Source organism: Hyperolius riggenbachi, chromosome 7 (assembly GCF_040937935.1).
Source record: "Hyperolius riggenbachi isolate aHypRig1 chromosome 7, aHypRig1.pri, whole genome shotgun sequence".
Classification (NCBI taxonomy): Eukaryota; Metazoa; Chordata; class Amphibia; order Anura; family Hyperoliidae; genus Hyperolius; species Hyperolius riggenbachi.
In genome coordinates this window covers 199,599,076-199,621,098 of record NC_090652.1, presented here as the reverse complement: position 1 = coordinate 199,621,098, position 22,023 = coordinate 199,599,076, and the positions used below count along the sequence as shown (strand labels likewise).

Below are 22,023 nucleotides of genomic sequence, written 5' to 3'. Positions count from 1 at the left end.
CTTTCCTTGGACATCCTATCCGGTCTGGGAAAATGTGCCAAGCTGGGATTCCGTCTCGCATTCCACAGCATGTTTTTTAAGTGGAAACGGATCTTATTTTTAACATAGGATTTGCTTCCTGCGGTTAAGCGGAGCTTTAAAAACATCCCAAACAGAAAGTGTGAACCGGCCCTTTGGTTTTAAAAAAATACGTCCATCCATTTGAACTAAGAAGGAAAAAATACCCCATTTGATTTAGAGGAAGTAAAAAGAAAAAATCCTATAAAGCTAGACTCAATTTACTTTAACAGGGCAAAAAAAAATCTTTCCTGACTTTTTATAGCAATCAGATAATCTCATTGTATCAACATTCTACCATTTATTTCAAGAAATGTATAAAGTAGAACATTCAAGCCGTTTTTTTTTTAACTATCCACTAGAGGAAGTGCTGGTGGAAGACTGTTTCACAATGCTTTCTGTATAGAACCTTTCTGTAATTGCAAATTTAAAACATTACATTTCCTGCTGTTTGTGCAGGTTTGACTATAATCATTAAATACAACATTAGTGTGTAGGCAGCCACAGATGACTATATGACCTCTATCCATATATACTGTACACAAATGTTTTTTTCTCTAGAGTACATTTTTTATTCTGTCTTATGGGCTGACAGTGGCAGCATACTGCTTCTTCGCATTATAGTATTTGCAGTAATTTAGCTTGTTTGATAAGAAGGTCATTCTGAGGTCAGGCTTTCTTCATTATGTCTATTGCTGTTTTAGTTCCATTACACAAGATGTGGCTGTACATATTTTATGCTGCTGAGGTTTGGAAATTTCATACAATTATTCTATTCCATCCTGTTAATCTTTCCGCCTCCTTGTTGTCTGTAATTATTATCGATAAAAACTGTTCCAAATTTAAGGAAAAGGATTGCTTTAGAATGCTTTGCATACTCTATATTTTTTTTTTTAGTTTGAAGAACAAATCTTTTTACATCTCTGACATATGAATAGCTACAGAGAGGTTGACTTACCCTTGAAAAGAAAAAATAGTGAATTGCCTCTTCTCGTTCAGTTGACAAATTAGGAAAGAGAACAGTACTGCTGAGCAGGCAACTCATAGACACATCGACATTATAAGGAATTTTGGCTGACCCTGTTTTATTGGAAATTGTTTATTTCTTCAAGGTCCAGTTTCAATTCAGTGGTATTTCCTACACCTGTAACCTTCTTAGCTGGATATTTCCGGAGCAATATATTTAAACTCAGCCAAGTCTAATATAGTTGAGAGTAGAGCAAGCTAGACTTGTGCTGTTATTTTTTTATGCATTTTTTTCTGGTCGATATATTTTTTTTATTTAGGTCAATTAATTTTATAAAATGTAAGAGGTAATTGATAGAAGTAAAAAAATAAATATGACATCTCTACATTTTGTTCAATGTTTATTTATGTATTATGGTCATTTTATGTTCGTTTTTTTATGTACCTCTATTTGTTTTAATCTGTATGTGTGTAAAGTTACATAGAATTATTCTGTATATAATAAAATAAGCCATCAGGTAAAACTTTAGTGAATCCAAGCTAAAAACTCTGAATACCAAAAGTTGAGGATGCAAGGATTGGGGAAAAGTCTGTGTGCACGGATAGGGGAATAGCTAATGGACAGAAAGTAAAGAGTTGTGGTCAATGGATCAATATTCAGAATGGGTGACTGTTACCAGTGGGGTCCCACAAGAGTCAGTACTGGGTCCAGTACTTTTCAATGTATTTATTAATGGCCTAGTAGATAAAGTAGAAAGTAATGCTGATAATTTCCAGATGATACACAATTGTGCAGAGTTATCAACTCTCAGGAAGATAGTGACATATTGCAGAAGGATCTGAATTGAAAGGCTATATGGACACATAAATGGCAGATGTCATTGTTGAAAAATGTAATGTCATGCATTTTGGTTGTACCAACAGTCTACCTAGACCACCAAACAAAATATATGGGATACAGAAAGACTTAGGAATACTCGTCAATCGTATTTTATGCCAAGTCGCATCAGTTAAAGCAAATAAAATCTTGAAATGCATTAAAAGGGAAATTAAAACTCAGAAAGGCAGCATAATACTGCCCCTGTTTAACTCACTGGAATATGGAATTCAGTTCTGGGCACCGCATTGTAGGAAGGATATTGTAGTTTTAGAGCAGGTGCAGAAACGAGCAACTAAATTGAATAGAGGGATGGTTGGTCTCACTTACCAGGAAAGGTTAGATAAATCAGGCTTACAAAATTGAATAAAGGGATGGACGGTCTCAATTACCAGGAAAGGTTAACCTCCTGGGCGTTACGCACGCTGGAGGATTTGCAGCCAACAGTCCCCCAGGATGATTTTTTGCGATCGGATAGTTGTAATATCTTCAGCTAGCACTAGGCTAGCTAGCAGTGGTGGTCGGCATCCTTAGATTACTTTTTATCCCCCCCCCCATCGCCGCTAAATACATTACCCAGCCTGGATCCAGCAATCGGCGCAGCCTCCCCAAAAAATCATCCTGGGGGACTCATGTCAGGCATACCGCTAAGGAGGTTAAGTAAACTGGGCTTATTTAGTCTGGAGAAAAGACGCCTTTGAGGAGATCTAATTAACATCATCTAAGCTTTTATATTTTCCTTTGATGTATTTATATACATCAGAAGGAAATATAAATCTTAGCAGATAAGCTTTTTGTCCCTAGGCTTGTGCAAATAACTAAGTGACATGATCTGTGCATGGAGGAAATTTTTATTTTAGCCATTTATTTAGGAAAGGGTTCTTCTCCATAAGAGTGATTAAAATGTGGAATGTATTAACACAGGAAGTAGTTATGGCTCTCCTTGTGTTGAAAGACCTCCATGACTATAATTACTAGGTAATTCCTGGTGGTGCTGGTACAGGGGTTTTGTCTGATTGCCATCTGGAGTCGGGAAGGAATTTTTCATTTTTGGGCCATACCTTAAGGGGGAGGGGGGATGTTCACCTTCCCCTCGATCAGCGGTAATGTGTGAGTGTGTAGGTTAGTGTTGTACCTTAGTTTCTGGTTGAACTCGGTAGATATATGTCTTTTTTTCAACCTAAATAACTATGTATCTAGTATCAGTCATAGGACCCATACAACATTTAATGTAGCCATGTTGTAATCAATAAGCCTATTATAAAATATTATTCAGTAGCTGAAACGACATTGGGCTATTCAATATAATTTGGTATTTACAACTGCTATTTTTTGTTCTTAAAACAAACCTGAGCCGAAAACAAACTGATGAGATAAACATCTGCATCTACTGTATTGTCCTACTCCTAAATATAACTTGTTTAAGAATCCTTCCATTTTAATTTGTTTTTAAAAGCTTTAAAAAGTAAGCTTGATATTTTTATTGTTTCAGCTAAATACCACAGTCTTTTACTATTCCACAGCTACAATTTTGAACTATTGACCTTTTATTTCTATTCCCTGCATTCAAAAGTTGTTCTCTGCCAAGCAAGAGTTTTTTTTACGATTTGTAACTAGTTGTCAGTTAGAGTTAAGCAGGCCATACATTAGCCGACCAACCAACCAATCAAGCATTCAATTTGATTATTATAATTGAATTGGATGAGAATTGGTGCTGCCAAGTGCATGCCCGACTGACAAAACAACCAATTTCGGGACAGAATTGGCCACACGGTTGATCGCGCATGCTGGAAGATGTTGGGCCGAAGTTGGTTGGTCAGGTGTACGGCGGCCGAATTGTGAACGAGCGACGAGACGATGAGACCCCCGCTGCTGCCGCCGCAATGTTTAAATGTATGTAGTGTGTGTGAATTTATACATTACCTTTCCGGTGTCAGCCTCCATGCGGTTTCCGTACACGCCGGCGGCACATAACGTCTGATGCCGCTAGCGTGTATGTGGCTGTTACCCGGCGAGATAGACTGACACCATGCGGAAGCTGCTACAGGACAGGTAATGCACACACACTACATACATTTATACATTTTGGGTGCAGCGGCCAGGTGGACGCGGCAGGCTCAGCCAATTCCCTGATGATTTCCTGCTGAAATTGGAGGGGAATCAGCCTGTAGTGTATGGGCAGATTCGACCAAGAGACAAATTTATCTCTATTCAGATTCGATTAGAGATAAATTTGTCTCGGTCGAATCTGCCCATAATCTTCTAATGTAGGGGCACTTTAACACTATAGTCCATCTCAAGTCCAACTAAAGAGCAAGCATAATTTGCATACCTGAATTCTTAATCCTCTCTGTGAGAAAAAAGGAATACAGCCTAGTTCTATGTATAACTTGTTTATCTCATTGTGTCACATGACACTTTAGGTACCCTTTAAAAAGTTTTTAGCTTCAGAACATTTTAATATCTTTCTGACTCTGTCTAAATAAAGGAAAACAATCCTTTTCAGTTTGTATTATCTTTAATGGTTTTGTTTTTAATTGATTGAATATGTTATAGTTAATGATTTGAAAATGACACAATGGCTTTGTAATTTTTTAAAAAAAAAATTTCATTTGTATAATGGCTACTTAAAGTGGATCCGAGATGAAAAAATAATTATAGCAAGAAACTTGTCTATATATCTTAACTAAAGTTTAGATGGTTTACACAGTATATCCAACTGCAAACAGCATCAACAGTATATGATCATTTCTTCCTGTGATACAATGAGTGTGGCCATGTTTTGCTTGTCACCATCACACATAGGTAAAGCTGCTCTGTATCTCCACCTCTCAGCCTGTGAACCCCACTCCCCTCTCCACCCCCTTGCATCTGATCAGTGTGCAGAGTATACAGTATAGTTGGCCCCAGTATAGTTGCCCAAGTAGGTATAGCTAGTATAGTTTCTCCAGCATAGCTAGTATAGTTGCCCCCCAGTACAGATAGTATAGTTGGCCCCAGTCAAAATAGCAAGCATAGTTGCCCCCAGTATAGATAGTATAATTGGCCCCAGTATAGTTTCCCCAGCCAGTATAGTTGTCTCAGTCAGTATAGGTAGTATGGTGTCATCCCCCTTAGGGGGGCAGCCGATCGTCTTACCTTCAGCGGCTGCTTCCCCTGTAACTGTCTCACTGTCCCTCTGCTACACAGACCGCATGTCAGAGCGACAGCGGGTCGCCTATGAGCGCACATACAGGAAGACTGCCAGTATGTGTGCTGATAGGCCACCCGCTGTCCTGTCATAGCGCCCGCCTAGATGCAAGTGTGCGCTGCCCATGGCCCCCTCCTCGCTGCCCATGGCTTCCTGCCTCCGCTCCAGCCCCACTGTCCGCCTCCACCAATCAGCGCACAGTGGGGCAGGCAAATGTAAATTAGATGTTCCTCCTCGCCAGACTCAGCTCCCATGATTGATTGCAGCATGGCACTGAACGCTGAGGCGTTGGAGGAGTTGGGAGCGGGGGTCCTATAGTTTATTAGTTTATAAACTATTAGTGTATTAAAAATAAGCATTTGGGGGAAGAATGCCTCAGAAACTATATGTAAGGGGAACAAAAATGAAGAACGCAAAAGTTTGTTTCGGATCCACTTCAACATAACAAAGTACACAATTTGGCCATGCTCTGCAGCTAAGAGTAAGCATTCAGCGAGTCTTGGACAATCATGCACAGTGTTAGCATTCAACATTGCTGACTGCAAAGGGATACAGAACATAGAGGCTACTGCAATGGTATTGAGTGTCTGTATGCATATTAGAGGGCTAAGACTTGTAATGTTGCTGCTGTTCATAGAATACTGAACATGTCATAAGTCTGTATTTACAGTACAGGGGAGCTGGTAACCCACTAGCCCCTCGTACCTGCTTATAGCTGTCAGAGACATCCAGAATTTTTGCAATCAATGAAAACTTTGTTGGTAGATGGACCAGATGCTTCCTCTGGGCACTAAAGGGCACAACATAGTTGAGAGATCACTCCTTTCACATGCAGTTTAGCAGAGCAGCCATTTACATAGTCACCTCCTGGTGCAATGGTGCATCCTCTAGTGGCTAGCGGAAGCAACCACAGCATGCTACAAAGCTTACTGTATAAATATTACTAGGCCATGATGCCAGAGGTCTTTCATATCTGGTATCAGGTCTCTGGGATTTGTACATTAATGCAGGACAGGCCAAGGAGGGTAATTTTATGGATTGTGATTTATAAGTAATGTTGTCCTAAAAGTGGATCTCCATCCTAATCTAAATATCCTGCAGCCTTGCTGTAAAAAAGTTATAGTTACCTGCAGTGCCTTGTCCCACAAAGTCAATCCAAAGACCCCGCATCACCTGACTGGTGCTTGGCCCCGCCTTCCCTCTCTCCCTGAAGAAAAATGCCAAGATGTTTACTGCAGTAAATATCTTGGCGTTTTTCTCCGGAGAGAGGGGGAGGCGGGGCCAAGTGTTGGAGGTCAGGTGATGCGGGTTCTTCAGGACGACTTCGGGGGACAAGACTCTGTAGGTAACTATAATTTTTTTTTACAGCAAGGCTGCAGGCTTTTTAGATTAGGATGGAGATCCGCTTTAAATTTGATGTCATATATTAAATGGTCCTGTATAGCATTTTACTATGCATTTGCTGGTATGAAAATTGCTGTCTTTCAGTTATCCACATTTCATATCTAGAACAGAACAGTTCAGCTCATATCATCTGTAGAAGCTGAAAAACTCTGTGCTAGAGTGTTTTAGACCTTTGTCCCTATAGAATAAAAAATATACTGTATTTGGTGGATTAATTGCTAGACAGCATGATACTTTATTAGATTGCATTATATATAAATATATATATACACATTTAAGTACAGTGATTTAAAAGAAAAAGAATGTGTGATTTCTCAAATTTAGTCCACCAACATCCCACCTAGCAACGCTCTTCTGTGTCTCTCCACCAGGGGGCACCCTTCTACCAGGGAGCGAGCCCACAGTGGACACGGTGTCAGTGCAGCCCATCCCAGTCTACTGGTATTACGTTATGGCAGCAGGAGGCGCTGTTCTGGTGCTGGTCTCCGTCGCACTGGCCTTGGTGCTCCACTACCACCGATTCCGCTATGCGGCCAAGAAGAGCGACCCAGCCATCACCTACAAAACCTCACATTACACCAACGGTGCACCACTGGCAGTGGAGCCTACTTTAACTATAAAACTAGAACAAGATGATCCTGACCACAGATCACGATGCTGAGTGCAAGGCGGATGCTGGATTTAAACTTAACAGACTCAAGAACTGTTGGCTCAATTTGCACTTTTTTCCTCCCATCCCTTATACCCAATGATACTTTGTTCTGAGAACTTTAAAAATTGAACTCATAGACATCTCATCCCCTGTTGACTGTCTCTAAAATCTAATGCTGCATCTTGGAATATGTTTGAGAAGAAGGTGCATTGCCTTTAGGAACCTGAATGCTCTTCAGTTTTTCGTTTTGTTTTTGATTTTTCAAAAGACTTGAGATTTATTTTATTGTTTACTTCTTTTAAAGCTGTGTTTTTAATTCCTCCCAGATGAAAAACAAAAAGTTGCCTGAAAACATGAAGGAAAGTCTGGAAGAGTGTAGATAGCTATATATAACCTGTATAAGATGGAATGTGTGAGCAGTGGTGAAAACCACAAACACAACTAGGCAAGAAATGTTACTGTATGATAGTGAGCTCTCTTTGCTGTCAGTTAAGTAAAGGCAAAACATGACAATTTAGCTCTAAATTACTATGGCAGCTTATGAGTTTAAAGGGGTTCTGTCACAAAGTAAAACCACTGTCAGAAGCCTCTGGTAGAAGCTGCCAGTCAATAACACAGGTGGCTCACTGGTTTTCCCAAAAAGTTTCTTCTATCCTCTAGAAGTCAAAAAAGATTCAAATGGACCTGACATGAGTACAAAGTCTCTGTTTACAGTGATGCCACATGCCAAAAAATCTGAACAGTGCATTGATTTAAGTATAAGCTAACTTTTTTATAAAAAAGTACCTGCTCATTCTGCAGCTTAGACTTTCTACTACATAAAATTTTACATTTTATAGTGTGTGAGTTATGCTTGTTTCCCCGCCTCATCAAGAGCCTCATTGTGGCATGCTGTTCAGCCTTCATGGGATCCCTCAGGTTATTTTCTATGCACGCTCAATTTAGGCAATCACAGAGAATAAAAGAGCTCATCCACTAAAATAGAAATGCGTTATTGAATTGTCATTAAAAACCACCTCTGGCCATATTGATTAGTAAAAATCGAGTTCCTGTGGCATACAGGTGATGAAAGCTTGAAGGTTTGCAAAGAGGAGCTTATCTTATCTGTACCCCTAAGTCTCTAAGCAGTTGTACTGTAGGTCTTTTGCACCTGAACTGTGTTTTCCTAATCTATGTCCCCAGGAGCTGTTTTTTGGGGGGAACTCAATAAGAGATTTTTATTGTAATGGATGTGTCTCTCTACTCTCTGTGGTCACTAGACTAATGCTATATGTTTAAGGAGGCACTCCTCCATGCGATAATATTATATATAGAAGAGTGGACTTATCTTATCTGCTTGGAGACTGTAATTCAGTCAATTAATTTCACATGCTAACTTAACTTTCTTTTCCTTCTGTGTCTGCTTAATCTTTTTCTTCTGCAAATTTTATTGCAAAAGCTGCATTAGTTTGACTATTGATTCAGCTGCATTTCTTTTATCTTCGGTATTTTTATTTTTTCATTCTTTTCTTCTATTTATTTCTTAAACTGCATTTTAAATTTGGCATGTTGAAAGCATTTACCTCCAATGCTAAAGGACATTTTTTTCTATTGCTCAATTCCTTTTCTTACATTACCTGGTTTTGCATACTCTTATTGTGTTGAGACTACCCACATCTCATACAAACATGCAAGAACAAAAAAGGAACATTCTTGAGCTTTATAGTTTTATTTGTATGTAAAATCTGGTCATGATAGTTATGGCCACACATTTTCAATGCAAGGCTACGTTAGCTGCAGATTAACTTTCTTGTAGATTACACATTTGTCCATTTTATTTGCATCCAGAGAGCTTATGGCATTAAATATGGTGCAGTCCTTGCTCATGTGGGAGAACGTGTGATGTGTGAGCAAGATAATTTATTGTACCCACAAAGGAAACGGCAAAAGGCAGGAGTCATTTCATCATTGCTAATGGAAAATATTTCTTTAGTCAGTTAACAATACTCATGGATGGTTCAGGTCTGCTTTGATTTCACTGTCCCAGAACTAGTAAACAGTGATGGGCTCATGAGTAGTCACGAGTCCCTAAGAACTCAAATTTGTGATTCAAATGAGGCTTATTTGCCTCAGCTGTGCTGCTAGATGACAAGGGGTTAGTTACCCATAAGTCTGTTGTCCTCCCTGCACTCCAAACAGCTTGCACGCGGCCTATTGGACACATTGCAAGCCTCATCACCGCGCACTTCCTCCTTCTGGCTTGAAGGAGGAAGTGCACATAGTGAGGCCTGCAAAGTGTCCAATAGAACGCGTGCAATCTGTTTGGAGCACAGGAAGGACAACGGATTTATGGGTAACTAACCCCTTGTCATCCAGCAGCACAGCTGAGGCAATTAAGCCTCATTTAAATCACGAATTTGAATCCTTAGGGACTCATGACTACTCGTGATCCCATCACTGCTAGTAAATAACTCAGGAAAGGGAAGTGGCAGCTTCTACCAGTGGATTCTGTGGAAGATATTTTGCTTTTGTTTAATCCTGTCTCACTTACATAATGTCCCGAGTCAAAATTCAAAACATTATAAACCCTTAAAAGCATATAGGATTTATGGTATTTCCAGTTAGTTTTTTTTTCTACTTAATTAACATGGCAAAGCAAAAGCTGATTTTTGTAAACGATTCAGCCTGTGCATGTAACCTTTGTTATGAATGGTAAGGTTTTAGAAATTTGATGACTGTGCTAAATGGTGCCAACAAGAATAAGCAGGATATGATATACAGCTACTTGAGCTCTCTAGAACATGTTTAAAGAAGAATTCCACAAAGTGCCAAATAATGGGGGTAAAAAGTCAATATTATGCGTGATAATGTTTGCTAATATTTCAGAAGTACCTTATGAACTGTAGAAGTAATGTGTCCTTATATTTTTCAAAAAGTACACATATACTATCTGCCCATCCAATCATCTGACTAATTATACTGGACTTTCACTGGCTAGGGCTTACTGTTTGTGACTGATAACAAAACTCACTGCGTAACATAACCTAACTGTCAACCATCAGCCTTGGCACATTAACATCAACTAATTCAAGTCAGTAGTTGGTGTTTTTTAAACATTGGAGTTGTAGACAGTGGCTGTTTTTTTTTTTGAGAGACTGATATGTTATGACAACAGAACTGTTCCTATGATGGACAAATTATAACCCAATGTAGAATATCAAAACACTTGGTGGAGTTCTCCTTTAATTTGACAGGTTTGGTCCATATATGCAATGAAACATACATGAAGAATATTTGTACATTTACATTCATTTTTTATATATATTTGCGATATTAATGGTTGGTGGTTTATGCTCCAAAATTTATTTTGGCTTCAGCCCATGCACAATGCACATTCATATGATCTGTTGCAAAATTCAGAAGTACAACTCCTAGTGCTAAGCATTGCATGGAATGTTCTCATTTCCTTAGTAGTGTAGCTTAACCTCTTATTGACAATGCCTTCATTTGCAATGCATTGCTTTCAGCATCTTGCTAATGAGGCATTTATCAACAAAATGTTAATCCCATGCTGCCAAAATCTACCATAAGGCTAAGCATCAGGAGGCTATCAGATCAGTAAAGCACAGTGAGTTTATTTGTGAAAAGTGGCTAATGATAACAAAATTAATCTTACCACCAATAAGATGTTTAGTCTTATAACCTGAAATATTACTAGAAGCTAACTTGCTTTTAGCTATGGAAACTTCACCAATAATCCTGATACTAGCATTCAGAAATGAATTATATGTTCATATTGTTGATAACCAGATGGCAGTCGGAGGAAGCATGACTTCTTGTCTGTCCACACATTACTATTTGGTGAGGTGTGTGGCTTCCCAGTACTTCCTTTGTTAAACCTTTGCTCCTACTTATTGCCACCTCAGCCATCATATATTGTCTCACAAGGCCCAGTCTGTACTTCTGTGTACTTTTTGCTGCCTAAATGATTGACATGATTTACACAATTTAAGACTTGCATCAGTGCAGTTGTCATTGTTCAGCAAAATATTAATGACAACAATAAGGCAATGAAAAGTCACCATGCAGAAGCTTATGTAAGTCAAAACAGGAAACTAACAAAAGAAGACACTAGAGGATTCAGTACATGAGGCTTCAGACGGCCTTAAAGCCCAGTGTTAAATTATCAGTAATTTGTTCTTCTTTATATCTATATAAAACTACATATGTCAGTGTCAGACATTATATAGGGATAAACTGACATTTAATTTAGCCTATGAATAACTGACACAATGACCACACCAAATGGTCACCAGCAATGTAAATAACTAGTGGGTCCTTTTTAATACACTGCATTATATTATGGCTATAACTTGTTAAACTAAAACATCAAATTATATTCTTGCATTAATGCACAGAAGTTATTTTTATGTTTACCTTTTATGGAACAAAGCAGAATAGGATATGAACATATTACATTAAGCAAAATTAGCACAATACTAATTTTGTCCCGCACATATGTAATTAAAATGAAAGGGATTTTCCACAGTTGTAATTCTAAATATTTAGTAAGAATTTTGATGTTGCAACACCTGTAAAGAAGGTGCTGATGTCTGCTGCACAGGAAGAGCCACCATTTTCTGATAATATGGGATAAACAAAAAATGACACGAGTTACTATATTATACTAGTGCATTGCTATAGATCTATTTACCATTTTTTTTACCAAAAAGCTAAGCAAGAAACCTCACCTGGTTACTATACAACTGAACATATAGCTCTCTATTTACTAAAGTTATCTTGATCTACAGATCTTTGGCGAACACATGTTAATACTGATAATCTTTCTAAAATTCCAAAAAGGATCGACTGCTATGTAGTGGCAATATATTGTAGCCCTCACCTGGATTATATTGAATTTATCTCAGCCTGTAAGGATTTTTAAAAGGCTGACAAATTGCCATAGTATTTGTGTTATTGCAATCATGTGCATGGACCCATAGACAGAACCTGTTTTTAAATAGATCCAAGTTGTCCTGTGCTTATTTAATAAAAAAGTTCTTTCTGTCAGGTGTATGCTTTTAATTGCAAATTGCAATAGCACATACGGTAATTTAACAACCATTCCACGTCACTTCTTTGGTGACTGGATAGTGTACTGGATAATGGCACCAACTCATAGGAGACTAGGGTTTGAATCTTGGCTATCCCTATTTCTTCAGTAACCCAGTACCTATTCAGTAATGAGTCCTTGGACAAGGTTCCCTAACACTGCAGGGTTGCCTATTGAGCGCACCTATAGTGGCTGACGCTTTCAATCGCTTTGAGTCCAACAGTAGAAAATCACTATGCAAATGTTAGCATTATTATTATTTTATTATATACATGATCCAATATAACCCAGCCGAGGGTTGCATTTGTTGCCATTAATATATTATTATATTGCCTATAATAGATTATTTCTTTTTTGTTATTCAGGCTGAGTTTGCTAGTTCACTTAGATTTTCCAATGTTCTCAAGCTCGTGAAACCTTACAAAATTAGACCCATAGCCTCAGCTCTAATTAAGTTACTCATTTTAAACTGAAACCGAAATCAGTTAATTTATTATTTATCTTTCTGACCCAAACAAACATTGTACAATAACCAATTCTGAACACGTGCACTGGTGCTAGGTTATGTTTTCCTGTAACACAATGTACATAACAGTTGTGGTTCACACATTTTTGATGTTTCAGTGTTAGTGGAGCTTAAGAACAATCAATTTTACATATTTTTTTAGGTAGCAAATGGGTGGCCTTAAATGCTAAAGTGACATAGAATTGTATTTTTTTTTTTAATTCATGCTGTTATGTTGGTGTTCGAATGTATTTCTCACAGAAATGCTAGTATACAGTACACTGCTGTTTATAATAACTTTGAGCCGTTTTGTATTAGATTGGTTTTGTCCATTAGACATTACTGCTGATTATTTTTCTGTGGCGTTGATACGCACGTAAGTATGTGCCTAGAAGTTGATATATTTTGTACTTTGAGAAACTGTACTGTGAGGCAGAGGAGGCGGTGATCTAGGAATATTGTACAATACAACTGAGGGGATGACTTATCACATTTATGCTGACCAGTCATAGACAACATTTCATCTGATTTCTCAAAAGATCTATTGGAAGGTAGTTGAAAATTTGCAGTTTAAGTGGGCACAATAGAGCTTCATTCTAGAAATGTATTTTTCCTTATATTAATTTATGGTGGGAGATATCTGTATAATTTCTTCAGAGCCTTAGATGGACTTGCTGCTAGGGATATTACAGTGTATCGAGCTCCCACTATAAAAATTCAGTGATTCATTTATGGAGAAAATTCATGCTTGGATCTCCACCTGAGGTAATTCTAGGTCCAAGCCTCAAGGTACACACTTCTCTGACCAAGAAATAAGAAAACAAACTTAAAGACACAAGTAGTACCATCAGTCTCCCTGCCATTGCTTTACCTTGCCCGATCCTTGCAAAAGGTGCAGGAGCTCTCAGCTAAGGAAACCACTCCCTTTTATTTTACTTTTGGGAAAAGGGGCACTTGGTTAAGTTCTACAGATCTGACTGCCTTCTTATGAATGTACTGAAGCTTGCTACAGTAAGCTATTGAATCGCCTCAATGACATACGTAAACAATTTGACAGAGGAATGCTCATTTCAGGCATCCTCTGTTTTTATAGATTTTTGCAGTCAACAGTGTGATTTTTGGTAGATCAGATGAAAATTAAACCAGCCTGAGTATGGTCAAAACTACTCTTTCCATGTTTTCTGTAGAACTCTAGAACAGAATTTATTGCTTAAAATGTTTTAAGGCAACCTCGTGTATGTGGTGTTTGTAACCTGTCCTGTTCTATTGTTTGATTTTTTTTTTTCTTAGTACAAAAAGACTGACTTGCTTCTATCTATAGCGGCACACTGTTAACATAAATATAAAACGTTCTTTGCAGTCTTTTGTTTCTACAATATGTGCTGTTTTTCTGTATAGTCCATTGTGATGTCAACTGGCTGCACTATGCATTCTGGGGTCTATTGAAAGTGGTTAATACAAAATGGCTTCTTTATGGAGCTGGATTTTTTAATGTAGACTTTTCATACAGGTTAGTCACAGGAGGAAATTTATACCGATCCTTTTAAAGATCACATCAGTCTTATGATATGAGAGTGTCAGACAGCACCCCTCTGTCCATTGCACTGTAATTGGTAATTACACTGTTACTTTTCTCTCATCGGTTTAATCTAACAGCAGTATTTGAGGCTTACCATCTGTTACCACATGCTTAGAACAAAAGTTCTATGATTGTAAATACTATTTGCTGTTTAACTCTGAAAACTCAAAAGGAAAAAAAAGATACATAGAAAAAGAAATAGTTGGTTGCATTGTAAAAAAAAAAGAGACACCTTTTAGCCTGGAGTCTTCTGTGTTTTGGATTTTGTTCCTCATTAATTTGTTGTTTTTTTCCGTCTTTAAGCCAAAACACACATCTAGCCTGCCACTTTAGATGTTGATGTTGCAGTTGAAAACATTTGAAAAAAAACAGTCTATGAAAAATGTTCTATATATATATATGTGTGTGTATGTTTTCTGTTTTCCAGAGGTGTAATTAATATTTTTTATGTCCTTTTGATGTCTGGGGTTGCTTTAAAATCAAAAGGTTTAAACATTGAGGTATTGACAGTAAGACTATAACATACGAATTTTGATCTTTATGTTATATCAGATATAGTTTTCTGGATATTTTCCTTAGATCTAAAAAAAAAAATAGTAAGGGAAAAAAAAGCAGAATGGTTCTTTTGAATAACTTGTAACAACGGGGATATGTTATGAAAAATTTCTAAAGGGATAATCACTTTAAAATGAAGACGCATGTTAAACTATAATTCTGCACACAGTTAAACTTTCATATATAAATCACTGATACTCATGTGACTGTAACAGTTGTTTTTGTGAATAATTTACCTATTCCCTTATTTAGTCAAAAATTACAAGTTAGTTTAAAATATATATTTTTTTATAATCTTTATTTATTATGGTCAGCGCTTACAACTATTTTTAAAACTATTTTTGTTTTAAATCAGTTGAATTTCAAACACTTATTGCTATGTCCCATACTTGCACGTAGCATGTAGTACTCGAAAAAGTCCAATAGCTTTGTACACCCTCATGTTTAAAAGCCATAGTGCTGGTATCAGATTATTCTACACTGCAGAATGATGCACATAGAGAGGACATATTCCTTCACTGCAGAAATCCATCCCATTTACTTCAGTATCACAGAAAGCACATGTAGATAATACCAAGCTTTCTTATTAGAAAACTCAAACTCCTTTGCTAACTTAAGCCCCTATTCAATTAACTTTTTCCACAGAGTTTTCTCCAAGGTGATATTTTCACACCTTGTAAAGAAAATGCTTTTTAGGGCTTGTTCACACTATAAGCGTTTTTGATTTTTTTTATAAGCGAGGGCGATTTTATAAATCACTCTAATAGTGCTTGTGCAATGATTTCCTATGAGATTGTTCTCATTCGAGCATTTCATTTTTTTTAAATCGCAAACGTGCTACCTGTACCATTTTCTGAGCGTTTTAGGTTAATGGAAGGTATAGGGAAATCACAAAGTGCTTGAAAAAGCGCTTTGTATTGCGATTTCCCGAGCGTTTTATGAATAAATACATTGTATTTCTTGATTTCCGGGTCAAAGATTTCACTTACTGACTGATGTCAGGAAGTGTCTAAATTATTCACTCAGTAAAAGCGCTTACAAAAGCGCTTTTCTAAGTGCAAAGCGCAGGGAGAAGTGCTTTGCAAAGCGCTCTATAAATTGCTCAGCACTTGCAATAGCGCTGGTCATTTATAAAATGAACAAGGAGCCAACAGGAAGTAAGAAAATACTTAAAATAATTTTGATATTACTTTTTCACTTACTTTTTTGGTACTTTTTTCAAATACAAAGTACTGAAGAGTTATTTGAAAGAGAAGATGAAAAATTATCTCCTATGAGAAAACCCCTTAGAGTTATGCCTGAATCCTCTATTAAATGTTTGTAAAATAAACTTTTAAATCAAGTGATTGAGGAGAAAAAGGTGCACAAAACATGCATTTGTAAATTCAAGTATTCCAAAACTATTAATCTGGCGGCTCATTTGCAGACATGCAAGTAAATTGTCAAGGATCATTTCTGTTTGTCAAGTTCCCAAAATGGCTGCTTGTAATGAGTATCACTGGCAAGTAGTTCTACCTTTTGTCATAGTGATGACTTTGATAATTTTTTATTCATTTTAAAGTGATTATATACACTCTACTCAACAATGTAACGCTTTAACAATAAACCTCATCATCAAGTTTAATATGTTAAGATATTTTACTCATTTGAAAACAGTTGGGCATGGAGAATGCTGCACCTTATCAATTAATAATGTTATTTTCTCTGAAAACTTTGGATTAGTCACTAATGGTAAACATTCTATTCAGCCATTCTCCCCCTTCCCCTTTATAATGCTGCATCTCTTGCTTTGTTCTCTGCCTGTGAAGGAACGAAAAAAAAACAAAAAACTTATGGAAATTTGAAACTTATTTGATCATGTGCTGTGTGGAATGTAATTAAAGGATGATATTTTTCTACAAACATCTGGTTGTCATTACTTACCTCAAAAATCATGCAGCTAAATGATGTGGGCTCTTATGCTCTTAACCAAATTCACAAGCTTTTGTATCTGTGTTGTCCACTATTTTGCATAGCGTCAGTTTTTTTGCCTGCTTTCTTGAAATTTCAATCACTCTGTCACCTGAGATGACAATGGTTATTCTGAGGGGATTTTACTCAAGTTGCTAAGTGCTAAATTGCCCAAATGTGATTATAATGAAGATTGTTTCTCTTGGGTAATCTGCAAAATGAAACATCAATTTCCATTTCCCCAAAGTGCAAAAATAACAAACACAAACTGCTGTGCATAAGCTTGATTGTACTAATAGAATATGCTGATTTAAAGCACAAGTTTTGCCCATATACTTGTGTTCATTGTCAATTGATCCAGTTGTATCAGGAGCAATTGCATCCCTACAGGCATTCTGCAAAATTTGCAGGTAATCCTGGCCAAGCAATCTCAATGGTGCCTGAATCATTATTCATAAATAGTTCAAAAGGCCAATACACATAAATGAATATTCAGTTGTGACTGACAAACTATCTCGACAAATCTATCTAGAAATCAATTGGAATTATTAATAGCCTGAACAGATTGGCTTGTGTGTACTTTATAATAGTTTTAGCTGAGTGTAATTTGAAATTACATAGTTACATAGTTATTTTGGTTGAAAAAAGACATACGTCCATTGAGTTCAACCAGAGAACAAAATACAACACCAGCCTGCTCCCTCACATATCCCTGTTGATCCAGAGGAAGGCGAAAAAACCCTTACAAAGCATGGTCCAATTAGCCCCAAAAGGGAAAAAAATTCCTTCCCAACTCCAGATGGCAATCAGATAAAATCAGATAAAATCCCTGGATCAACGTCATTAGGCATTAACTAGTAATTGTAGCCATGGATGTCTTTCAACGCAAGGAAAGCATCTAAGCCCCCTTTAAATGCAGGTATAGAGTTTGCCATAACGACTTCCTGTGGCAATGCATTCCACATCTTAATCACTCTTACTGTAAAGAACCCTTTCCTAAATAAATGGCTAAAACATTTTTCCTCCATGCGCACATCATGTTCTCTAGTCCTTTGAGAAGGCATAGGGACAAAAAGCTCATCCGTCAAGCTTTTATATTGCCCTCTGATGTATTTATACATGTTAATTAGATCCCCTCTAAGGCGTCTTTTCTCTAGACTAAATAAACCCAGTTTATCTAACCTTTTTTGGTAAGTGAGACCTTCCCTCCCACATATCAATATCGTATTAAATTTGTAATTAAACTATGGTTTCCCAGAATGCATCACTCCTGAATATGCAAATTACCTCTATGCCCCTGAAGCCACATCCAGAATGGCTGGTGTATAACACGCCTATAGCTTTAAATTTTACAGAGCCGCATCAACCCAACATGCAGAGATCCTGTTTCAGACTTTTTGGCTTCAAAGCCATAAATAGATCATTTGCATATTCAAGAGTGATGCATCATGGGAAACCACAGTTCATCACTTAATGCTGTATTATCGCAAATACCTTCTATTTTAAAGAGTAACTGTTGGGCATAAAATCAACAATCAGTTATTTATTTTGATCCGGTAAAAAAGTAATAAGGATGCTAACCAGGCAATTCAAAAGTTAAAAATCACTAATACTTTTCTTGTTGATAAATGATCATTGCCCAGTTTACCTGACTCTTATTTGGTACATTGCCGCACAAAGGAAGTTGCAGGTCATGCTAGGTTGTCTTTTTTGCTTATTTACTTCCCCCTCAGACTTAACTAAGGCAGCTTGATTGGCTGAAGCCTCTTTCCTCCCTGTTTTCCCCTCCCACACCTCTGTTCCTCTCTGATTGGCCAATATTTCTCATGCTGAGACAATGCACTTCCTATTGCAGAGCTGGCTGGGAGTGCCTAAAGACTAGGACAAATGCGAACAATAAATACACAATCAGGCAGAGGAGAGTAAGGGAGGAAATTACATTAGGATTAGCTTCAAGATAGACACAGTTAAAATGGAGAATCTTAAGAAGGATTTTCTCTTTTTTTTTTACTATGGAAAATCACTAAAATCAAAACATGGACAGTGCAATACATATGTTATATAAGTAGAGCAAGTATTTATCTACTTATATATGTGGGGTTTTTTTTCTGAGAGAGAATAACTGACAGCTCCTCTTTAAGAAGGCAAATTTCACTCAGTGTTGATTTTAAGTAGCAGGGCTTTCAATCTCTTTTGCTCTCTATACCCTCCTATTGATTCTGTGTCACTATGAACTATCTGGGTATTCTGTTATAATAATTTAGACATTCTTAACTCACTTTTATGTCTCTAAATATGTTTAATGGTACAGTTTTGATATTTGTTGTGGGTTCAGTAGTGAAAATTGTTTATTACACTATAGGAAAAAGAACTTAATTATTAAATCAGGGACAGCCTACACAACGTTTAATGGCAAAAGGGAACCCAAGAATCAAAAGCCATCCTATTTTACTTTGCAATAATGTACAATAATTATTTCAGCGCAATAATGTTTGATATTTATTTACACACATGAAGAATGTCTAATTCCACACAAGCAGGTTAACACATTGTTGAAGACACTATAAGCTTTAAATATTTTATAACATTCTTAAAGGGATACTGTAGGGGGGTCGGTGGAAAATGAGCTGAACTTACCCGGGGCTTCTAATGGTCCCCCGCAGACATCCTGTGTTGGCGCAGCCACTCCCCAATGCTCCGGCCCCGCCTCCGGTTCACTTCTGGAATTTCTGACTTTAAAGTCAGAAAACCACTGCGCCTGCGTTGCCGTGTCCTCGCTCCCGCTGATGTCACCAGGAGTGTACTGCACAGACACAGACCATACTGGGCCTGCGCCGTGCGCTCTTGATGACATCAACGGGATCGAGGACACGGCAACGCAGGCGCAGTGGTTTTCTGACTTTAAAGTCAGAAATTCCAGAAGTGAACCAGAGGCGGGGCCGGAGCATCGGTGAGCGGCTGCGCGGGCACCGGATGTCTGCGGGGGACCATTAGAAGCCCCGGGTAAGTTCAGCTCATTTTCCCCCGACCCCCCTACAGTATCCCTTTAAGTTAAACATCTACTTCAATTTTCCTTACCATTTATACAATATTTTAGAATGTAGTTTTTGTATCTGTTCTCAATTGCACATGTCTTCTCCCCTCTCTCATAGGGCCATATTCTATTGCTGAACTCGCCAGCGCTAAGCACTGGCGAGTTCTTAACTTAGGCGATGGGGGCATCGCCTAATCTAATTAAACTTTAGACCCCCCCAGGCGGAAAAGAACTTGCTTGGGCGATATAATCGCCCAGCGAGTTCTTAACACAGAATCCAATTACCCTTATCATGTCTCCGGGAAGCGATGCTTCCCGGCAGACATGAGCGTTAGCTTAGACCTGCAAAAAGCAGGTCTAAACTAGCTAACGCACATCGTCGCCGCAGCATCTGGGGGTCTCCTTTAATAAGGAGACCCCCAGAGCTCCCCGTCGGGTCGCCGCACAGTTTAGAAGCCCCCGCGCAGCTCTGCCGGGCTCCCCTCTCATACGTACCGCCGCCGATCACCCGCCGCCTCTCGACGCAAAATCCGTCACGTAATTACAGTGTATCTAACACTGTAATTACTGTGCGCATAGAAGGAGCCCGGGCAAAGCATCTTTGAATCTGCAGCCGGGCTCCCCATTGGTCTGCTGTCTGAACCAATAAAATGGCTCAGACAGCGGACAAATGGGGAGCCCGGCTGCAGATTCAAAGATGCTTTGCCCGGGCTCCTTCTATGCGCACAGTAATTACAGTGTTAGATACACTGTAATTACGTGACGGATTTTGCGGCGAGAGGCGGCGGGTGATCGGCGGCGGTACGTATGAGAGGGGAGCCCGGCAGAGCTGCGCGGGGGCTTCTAAACTGTGCGGCGACCCGACGGGGAGCTCTGGGGGTCTCCTTATTAAAGGAGACCCCCAGATGCTGCGGCGGAAGATGTCGGCGATGTTCGGCGGGCGAGTGCGCATGTGTGGGGAGTGAGGCCGTGGTGCTGATGGACAGCACCACAGCGTAAACCTCACTCCCCATCGCTCGGTAAAAGGGAGCATCGCTCAGGCTTTCGCCTCAGTAATGCTCTCTAACGATCGGCCATCGCGCGAAGGATATGGGCAATAGGATTTGCCGGTAATCCTCGCGCGATGGCAAGGTGATAAGTAGCTCGCATCTGCAAGCTACTTATCACCTTGAATAGGATATGGCCCATAGTGTCAAAAAGCTGTTGGAACAATACAAATATTCTTTCTTCCTTTTTTGTTGTAATGAAGTATTGAAGACACCATTTATTGCCTATTCAAAACATTTGGCTTTGACATTTATGTGATGCAATATCATATGGTGCAGAGTGCAGGGGAGGCCAGAATAAGCTTGTACTTGTCACTGACACTGCTTCCTGACAGTGTACAAAGCAGGGGTGGGATTTTAGTTGTGCTGTTTTAGTGTTCATTTAAATGGATACTGAAGCAAGTATATGGGGGCTGCCATATTTGTTTCCTTTTAAACAATACCAGTTGCCATGCAGCCCTGCTTGTCTATTTGGCTGCAGTAGTGTCTGAATCACACCAAAAACAAGCATGCAGCTAATCTTGTCAGATTTGATAAAAATACCTGATCTGCTGCATGCTTGTTCAGGGTCTGTGGTTAAAAGTATTAGAATCCAAGCAACTGATATTTCTTAAAAGGAAATAAATATGGCTGCCTCCATATACCTCTCACTTCAGTTTCCCTTTAAAAATAATATTTGTGGGGCCCATTTTATCACTGATTAAATAGGTATCTGGTTATTTGGTTGAGAAAAAGACATTTGTCAGTTGTGTTCAACCACAAATAACCTACTGTAATGTTTTAGTCTATTAATTTCTATTTTATTCTTAGGATTATTCTGTTGTTGGTTCTGTTTTTCGGATTATTAATGCATGTGCTGATGGGCAAAGATGTTCACAACAAGCAATTAGTAAAACCTCAGACTGATAAAGCAGGAAACAGAAGCTCACACCTTCCTGCTTTGCATTATTATATCCAAATTACTGTGTAAAAAAAATCCTTCAGTAGTGCCAGTTTCCAGAGTAAATAGTTTCTTCAATGCGATTTTTGCTTGGAAGCATCATCTCCATGATGCAGTATGCCAAAGGATCCTCCAGCCAGTCAATGGCCAGTGTATTTGCCACTTCCTGTTTCATT

General features: G+C 38.4%; 1 protein-coding gene across 4 annotated transcripts in view; it reads left to right on the top strand.

Annotated features, from left to right (window-relative positions):
• NRP2 (neuropilin 2) overlaps positions 1-22,023 on the top strand; it is a 221,456-nt gene that overhangs the window by 190,067 nt on the left and 9,366 nt on the right. Inside the window, exon 16 of one of the 4 annotated variants that reach the window (XM_068245006.1) lies at positions 6,866-8,641. The exons of the other annotated variants lie outside the window; for them this stretch is intronic. Within the exon in view, the coding sequence (XP_068101107.1) occupies positions 6,866-7,155 (290 nt within the window). The 3' untranslated portion in view covers positions 7,156-8,641. Of the gene's footprint in view, positions 1-6,865; positions 8,642-22,023 lie in introns of those variants that run through there. 4 annotated transcript variants of the gene reach the window in all.